At 39.9% G+C, this 8877-nt stretch overlaps 1 protein-coding gene across 1 annotated transcript; it reads right to left on the bottom strand.

The window, feature by feature from the left end:
- Positions 1–6175: 6175 nt before the first annotated feature.
- Positions 6176–8365, bottom strand: LOC306881288 (carbohydrate sulfotransferase 2-like). Its single transcript, XM_079435304.1, has one exon. The coding sequence runs from the start codon at positions 7830–7832 to the stop codon at positions 6438–6440; it is 1395 nt and encodes a 464-aa protein (XP_079291430.1). The 5' UTR covers positions 7833–8365; the 3' UTR covers positions 6176–6437.
- Positions 8366–8877: the final 512 nt, after the last annotated feature.

The following is an 8877-nucleotide window of genomic DNA, read 5'->3' on the forward strand; positions in this document are numbered from 1 at the left end:
GTTTTTTTTTTTTTTTTTTCTTTTTTTTTTTTTTTTTTTTTGAAAAATTAATGAATTTATTTTTGACCAATGCTGGTTCTTGATTCACACTTTAAAAAAAAAAAAAAAAAAACGCTTTTTTTCCTGTTATATTTTATAAAAGTATATAGTAAATACTGTGCAGTATTCATAAAGCAGTAACCTAGTATTCCATTCACTCAGAATTTCATAATAATGTGTCTTTTGCATATCAGACTCTTATCTGCCCTATTTTTGTAAGCCATCTCAGAGCTTTTTGTTTCAGAATGAGTGCTCGATTGTTCAGTCAGGCATTTATAATGCTATAACTAATTCACATTTTTGTTGCGTAATTGTATTAAGGAGCAGTTTTGTTTCATTAGCATGCACTACTTCAGACCCCTGATTCTGAAAAGATTTCCTTGTGTCTTCTGAGCCAGTGGGAAAACCACTGCAAATTCCCGGCTAGCCTTATCTTCACAGGTATCCCGCAGATAATCCGAAATAGGTCATGATGCTATTGTCCCAGCATCAGACACACTCACACTTCTCCTGTTACTCTGTCCATCTGTATCTCTCTCATTCAGAGCCACCTGCTACTCTGCCACTGTCTATTGTGGACTGGCTTTGAGTGAGAGCGGCTCAAAGGATCATGTCATGACGTGTTACTCACACCTCTGTCTGTCTGGCTCTGGACTAAAGTGACGTCTCAGCAGATGTAATCTTCACTTTCCAGACCTATTCACACTCAATAGACATTTCACAGGGTTGAATTGAAGTGAGTTTAGGCTTTGCAAAAGAGACTGCTACCTTTTGTATGGGAGTAACTTCCGTTTACACTGTAAATAATCAGCAAAAAGTTTGCTCTATGAACACAATAATAAACATTTTCAAAAACTGTGTACAATGAGGTGACATTATCTTATATTATGTCTATATACGGAGCAATTACATTTTACAGCAAAAAAAAAAAAACCTGCAAGAGACATGAGGATTTGGGAAGAAAAATTAAAGATTAGCTTAGTGCATTCCATTATGCTGTCTTTTTTCATTTAATTACAGGTGATTTAAAGTTATTTTCCGATGTAGTGACCTTTTTAATTTGGAGTGGCTTCATTGTGTCAAAGATGTGTCACTTTGCTCACAGCTGACTGGTCAAGTTAGCCATTACTGAACACTGCTAAAAGCTTAGCCATATGATGCCTAAAACCCAGCGCTGGCACAAATTAAACTGGAACTCGGCTGGCTGGCTAGATAAATGTGTTTTAAGGTATAGGCCCCAGGAGTCAGCAACAACAATAGACGCCCATGTTGACAAATGCTTGTGGGTGAATTAAGAGATACCCGATACTCCAGTACAAAATTTTTACTGTACATAACTTCTGGATAGAAATAGTGCAGACACTAGACAAAGATTAAACGTTCTGTATGTAGACCACCTGTGTCTGTGCACACTTCAGTTGTATGAATATGCTAAGCGTTTGCGTAAAAACCAAAGCAGAAAGTATTACGTAAAAAAAATAAAAATTTAAAGTATATCATATAAAAACTAAAGTGTGAAGTGTAATTACTACATGATGTACTGTTAACAAACTGTTTTAAACAAACCTAGGGATATAAAACAACTGGGAATCTAAAAATGTTGAAGGCATAATTTAAAATAAAAAAATAAATTCATTCATTCTGTCATCGTTTTCTCAATGTTGTTCCAAACTTGTCCTTTTGTGGAACACAAAAGATACTTTTCCCTGTGTGTGTGTGTGTGTGTGTGTGTGTTTGTCCTTACAATAAAAGCCAGTGGGGTCCAATGTTGTTTTGTCCCCCCACAGACTGTTACTGTTATAGAGTTCCTGTTATAGAGAAAGACAGTTGAAACACTCTTCAAAATATCTACTTTTGTGTTCCTGCACAGGACAGAAAGTAATATAGGCTTGGAAAAACACGAGGTTAAGAAAATGACAAACTTGTCTGTTTTGAATGACCTCTCCCTTTAAATAAACAAGAACAGTACTGGAACTGAAAATGAAACAGAACAGCAAGAAAAGTGGAGTAACAATTTTTTTTACAGTGCTTGTTACAACTTGCTCCCCAGTTGCTGTTAAGAGAAACCCTGCTCCCAATGATCCCTAGACGGGAAAAAAAAAAAAAAAAAATCACTCTAGAATTCTGCATTTTCAATAAAACTGCTTCTCGCTCCAGGCGTATTAGAAACAGGGTCACAGATAAGGGAGACAAATGGACCTTTTGTTCCAGGCTCAAGCTGGCCCCAATTGTGATTTCAGCTGAGGGTCCATGATAAAGGTCTTATACTGCGGCCCTGATAACAACTGTTTACAAATGAAAAATCTTCATGTTCTACTGACATTCATGACATCTGCTTCAAACATTACAATGTTCATGATAACTTTTGTTAAAGTAAACCACCAGCTAATTACCCTTCAACAGTGGTGCTATAGTACGTTCAAAGACATAATTATAAAGATGGATTTGCACTTGTTTCTCTGTAGCATAAGGGGTCTATGTTTGTATTAGTACACATACCACATGACAATAAATAATCATTGTGCTTTCGTAACCCATGGATCTAAGATCACAGGTTGCTCAATCAAATAGGTTCTCATAAATGTTTAATCACGAGATAGGTTGTAACTGGAAGCAAAGCAGTGAAATTAGCATACTCAGAGCCGGCAGTATGCTAATTACACTTCACGCCGAGGTCAGCGGAGAGACGAGCCGATGCATATGCATGCCCGCATCTGAGATGAGACTAAAGCTCTCCAGTGTTCACTAAAATACAACAGGAGCTCTGCTAATGCATTTATGCCACTAAAACTCCAATGCATTAACACTTAGATGATTCAACGTGCATTTACCTAACCAATGCTGCTAACGATAGCTAAACTGCTCGGAAAAGACAACCAAAAATATGGACAACATGCTTCATAATAAAAAAAAAAAAAAAATCAGTCTGGGAGGGAAAAAATGAAGGGGATTAGTATAATTAGTGCTTATTGGGAATTAGCAGGGGGGGTTTTTTAGGGAAAGATTCCTTTTGGATCCTTTCATTCCCCCAGGCCATCTAAATACACTCCATCTTCTCAGCTGTCCTCGTCTGCATGGTCACCATCTGCTCCATTTGCATGATGGGCATCACTGACCAAGTAACCATGACAACTGCATAGAGGACTGTCTCTGTGGCCTTAGCAATGAGTGTGGCAGTAGTTGACAATGAGACTGAATTTGGAGTGTTTGTGGTCACAAGAGCAGTCAAAATACCACTCACAAACCTCATGTTTATCCCATGCTTGACTTAATGTGTGTGTGTGTGTGTGTGTTAGTACTGTCGCCTAAATGCTGACTGTTTGTTCGAATTGCTATTTTTATTATTATTTTTTGTAATACTACAAAAATGTAATATGCAAATATTTCCTTGACCAGCTTTCAGGTTACATTGTCATTGCTAGTCTTATTACATAATGACTTTGTCATAATTTAAGCATTGAAGTATAAAATTTGTTCTGTTTATATCACTTGTTCTATTGCTTCTTTATTTAATTACTGATTGTTTTCCTTGATTGAAAAAGCCATGCTTAAGAAACTTGAAGTATACATGCATAATATTATATTCATGTTCAATAAGATACAACCCACAACCTTTCCAGCATATTTTCAATAGCACATGTGGCCCTGGTCCACAAAATCAGTCTTAAGTAGCACGGGTATGTTTTTAGCAATAGCCAACAATACATTGTTCACGAGTTCACACTTGCATATAATTAGTATAGTATTAGTATAGTAAAGCGTAGTTGGCGTGCTGTCCTGGAGAAGGGCTCCGAGCTCGGGAATGGCTCGAACCCAGAGTGTGCCCCCCCCCCCCCCCCCCCCCGTATAAGTGTGGTAAGAACTCAAGAGTGGAGAAGGGGTGGTGGAGGGATGCTGATTAACCGTCAATGGATAGAGGAAAGTCAGCTGTATTTATACCTGTGCGTTGATTCACTTGAGTGCTTTCCTCTTGTATTAATTAGGCTAAGTATCTGACGTGCTCCTCACAAACTTTGTTAATAAAACATCATCAAAATTATAATTTTTTCTTGTATGCCAAAAATCATTAGGACATTAAGTAAAGATCATGTTACATGAAGATATTTTGTAAATTTTCTACCATAAATATATCAAAACTTAATTTTTGATTAGTAATATGCATTGCTAAGAACTTCATTTGGACAATTTTAAAGGATTTTCACAATATTTACATTTTTTTGCACCCTCAGATTGCAGATTTTCAAATAGTTGTATCTCGGCCAAATATTGTCTTATCCTAACAAACCATACATCAATGGAAATTGTGGTTCAGCTTTCGGATGATGTAAAAATCTCAATTTAAAAAAAAAAAAAAGACCCTTAAGACTGGTTTTGTGGTCCAGGGTCACATATTAGGTTTTTCCTTGGTATAGAGAATCACGTATTTTGTTGTCATAAACATGGACTACTGAAATTGTGTTATTCTGACAACCAGCCAAGAGTCTATAAGCTTTTTAAAATTGTGAGAAACTTTTCAGTCAATGTGTGTCCAAGAAATTCACTGGAAGGGTATATTTACAGTAAACCCAAGATCTTAACCATCCTGAATTACTGAAAGTATAACAGTGTCATCAGGAGGTCATAACGCCATCAGCGTCATCCCAGAAGCCATTTCAGCTTTCTCTGTCACCTCATGTTCCGTTTACAGCAGCAGGATAAGGGCACAGAGATGGAGAAAGGCCAGGGCACTTGCCGGGACCCACATTGAGCGCCAACAGATCTTCAAGCCCAGCCATTCAACACCCACTCCACATCCGGCCCCCTACCCCGACCCCTCAGGGGCCTCCCCACCCACAGCTGCTATTTGTGGGGAACAGAGGCTGCTCTCTCGTGGTTTCCAATCGCTCAGTCGCTCTCTCACACACACACACTGCTGCAATAGCAACAACAGAGACGCTGCAGCCCACTTCACAGAAGCAAGGACTCATAGTCACTGGATACCCCTGAGAGACAGACTGATTGTCTAAGATTTGTGGTCTACTACAGTTGACAGTTTCAAAAGCATCTATATCAATGACATGTTAGGAGCAGAACAGCTCCCATTGTTGTTTCCCTGATATTACAGACGCTTGGCTCTTAAAATAGTGATCGGCCATTCCTGTTACGCAGTACCTTTGAAACTCCCTAACATGTAAGCATTTCTATTGAGGAGTGTAGAAAAAGATGTAGATCTTACATAACATATAAGAAATGAAGAGCTAAGGTTAGCCATAGCTCAGAGAGACTGACTGGGACTTCGCTTACATGAGATGTCAACTTACAGTTCATGATTTCTGTCATTTTATCACAAAAGAATGGAATGCTGAGTGTACAAAATGAATAATAGTATCAAAACATCACAAAATTCATCAAGTACACAGCTAATAATGCTACTGCTGTTTTCTTGATGAAAATAATTTCACTTCCTGAAGGATGACGCCATTAAGGAACTGGCTTTTGTTAGTTAAAGTGATATTACAAAAGAAAATAGGATAGATAGATAGATAGATAGATAGATAGATAGATAGATAGATAGATAGATAGATAGATAGAGTCAAAACAACACTGAACACATTCTTAAAATATATATTCTGTTATGTTGCTCAGAAGAAAGAAACATGTATATGTTTGGTTAAACTATACTTTTGATAAATGCCGGTTTTCGTGTTAAATTCACCCACTTGATTGATTTCCATCTTTAAAAACTGTTTAATATTTCACCCCTTAAATCCTTGGTCTCCAACTCAATTCCTGGAGGGCAGCAGCTCTGCATAGTTTAGCTCCAACCCTAATCAAACACACCTGATCCAGCTAATCCAGCTCTTCAGGATCACTAGAAACTTCTGAGCAGGTGTGATTTGGAGCTGGTTGCAGCTAAACTGTGCAGACCACTGCCTTAAATTAAGACACGATGGGAACACAAAAATGTACTACATAACAAGAATGACCCGTTTATGGATATGTTAACCCAGAGACAAAGTCTACAGTATCTAGAGCACGTCTCAGCTGATTTAAATTAGACACACAGGACAATGAGACTATTGCTATTTAGATAGATGTCCCGTTAGTTTATACGGTTCTGAAATCAGAGAATGCCAAATCTAAATTATTTGATTAAATAAATACCTTAGCGTAGCTTTAATGATCAATGACACATCGTGCACAAAGTATTTTTTTTATCTTATTTGGTCAAACATGTGGTGATGCACAGACAATATTCTGGTCCCAACATACAATAAGTGGCTGTGTACAGTATGATGCAAACAGATACATTCCACTGAGCCATTAAGCATTGAACATAAATAAGAGTTCGTACAGAATGAGTATCAGGCTGTTATCAGCACAAATGCAAAACATCAAACGTCTTTGGCGGTGGTGGTTCATATTTTGGGCACTGTCAATAACGGTCTGCTCAAATCCTTAGCCTCCCCAGCCGTGCGGACGCGCAGGTATCCCAGCAGAGACATGGCATGCTGACAGTACTCCTCCACCTGTCTGATCTGCTGGTAGTTCAACACAGTTCTCCAGGCGCTGGCCGCTAGCGTGGCATTCCTGGAGGACACGATGAACGGTTTGGTGGAGGCGTTCGGTCCTGTTGTCATATTCATAGCAAAGATCTCAATGTCGTGATTGGCTGAAAGATTAGCGAAGCGGTAAACATTCCGAACAGTTTTAATGGGGTTGTCCGCCAGGTCCTCGTAGCGTACTGTCATGTATTTGCCTTTGAACCAGGTGGGAGGGTGAAAAGCGGTTTTCAGAGTTCTAGACATTTGTTCACAGATCACCTCCATGGCTCCAATGGAGTGGTAATCTGACCCGTCTTTTTTGTTCATTTTGTGGTTGGGGTCCACGAATGGCACACGACGAAGCTTGGGGTCTCTGCTGCGTACGACTTGCAAATTCTCCCGTATGAGTCCGTGTCGGGATTTAATCCTGGAGTTGGCCACCGCCCTAGGGTCTCGTACCAAATGGATCACTTTGAGATTTAAAGAAGGGTCCTCCATTAGGGGTGCCAGAACGTTGATGTCCAAAATGCGAACTCCCTTGATCACGATAGTGTTGTACTTTAAACACTCCTCCTCCAGCACCTGAAGACTCTGTGGAGGGCACTTTCTACAGACCTTTTCATCCACCATTCCCACCACATCCTTCCTGTAAGATGTACAGAAGGGGTAGGAGCAGATGACCTTATTGATGGCGGCCCCAAAAAGTCCGAGAGTGGTTATGTTCTTGCCCCCTGGACTGTTGTACAGCTGAAAAACGGAGAAGTCACACCTGTAAAGAGAGCTCAGCATGTCCCTGGCTGCTCCTTGAAGGGACACGGCATCCCCCGGGTACAGCTTCTGCCAAATGTGCCACATGGGCTCATACAAGAAAAACACATCTGGGTTTTGGTTGAAGAGCTCCCCGAAAAAAGACGAGCCGGACCTCCAAGTGGTCAACACGTACACCATCTGCCTTTTCTTGACCTGCGGGGCTTTGTAAAGGTAACGGATGTCTGATCTGCTTTGTAAGTTCACTCCCTGCATCGGCTGGTTGCATTGCTGTGGCTCTTTGGTCCATTTGTAATTAGCCAGGTTCAGCATGGTCAAGGCCACCAGCAGAAAATAGGCCAGAAACATGATGATCTTCTTCCGCCGTAGCACTTTCATCACAATTCCAGGGTTGGCGATTATTTTGGTGTGGTTTCTCGTGCAATACTTGTGTTTCCTTCCAAAGCCAGAATTCTTCTCCCATGGTGGTGTGAATTTTAGAGTGTAGGGTTTGTTTTTCATTTATGACACAGGAGAGCCAGTGGTGTCCCAAATAGAGCTGCAGTGCATCACATGCAACGATGATGGCACAGAAGAAAGCGTGACATCTGCCCCAAGTCCATGCAATCGATTATCGATTAGGTGAAGCGTGGGAGAGGAGGGGATGCCCGACGCTCCAAAATACAAGACGAAACGAAAACAAACCGCACCGCAATGCACAGGCTTTCATTCGGATGCCAGACAACGGATGCCGGTCATGTTATTTGACGGCAAACAAAGCTAAGTCAAGCACATCTCGTTTTGCTTACCGATGGAAAGCGCCGGGAGGTTTATCCCGATAACATTTTGCGTCCAAGGCACGCGCTGGTGTAAAATGGCGATAAACGTGCGCGCGCGATCATTTGCGCTCAAAAGAAAGGACGAGCCGTCATCAGAAAGTTCCTTTTAGAAGCACTGAATCAAAAGAAAAGCCCGTCAGAGTGGTACCCAACCTTTGCTCTGTTGTCCGGGCGTACGCTGTAACTAATTGTACTGCACGAATTACACGGCAGCAAAGGAGCAAAAGTCCCACCTCCTCTAAGCGCTGATTGGTGGAGTGAAGAGCGTCTTGGTTTTTACTAATGACGCTATTGGTTCGTTTCGACGTCCGTCAAATCACACTGGTCACACACAGACAGTTATGCCTACATAGTAACATGATGCACTATTGCCTATATCATGAAGTGAAACATTTGGAGATTTCAATTTGGAAATTTCATGACGTAGGCTATTATAGTTTTAGATTATGAAGTATCAAATATCTCTTTACATTTCTGTACATGTTTTAAGGCTTTTTTGTGTGTGAGTCATTCAATTGTTTAATTATTTAAATATATTTACATGGATTATGGATTATATTATATATACTATTATTATATCATTTTAAAGTATAGAATGCGACCTAATGAAAGTTTTTAGACTTTATTTATTACTAGGGTGTTACTCTGGGCTGGTTTTGGTGCATTTGTAAAAGTTGAAAAAAAAAAAAAATTAAAAACAGAATCTTTAGGATTACAATTATTGGAAG

Source organism: Barbus barbus (genome assembly GCF_936440315.1).
Source record: "Barbus barbus genome assembly, chromosome: 15".
NCBI lineage: Eukaryota > Metazoa > Chordata > Actinopteri > Cypriniformes > Cyprinidae > Barbus > Barbus barbus.

Excerpts from the sequence above, each read along its gene's own strand:
- LOC306881288 (XM_079435304.1), bottom strand. The coding sequence starts at position 7,832 with ATGAAAAACAAACCCTACACTCTAAAATTCACACCACCATGGGAGAAG.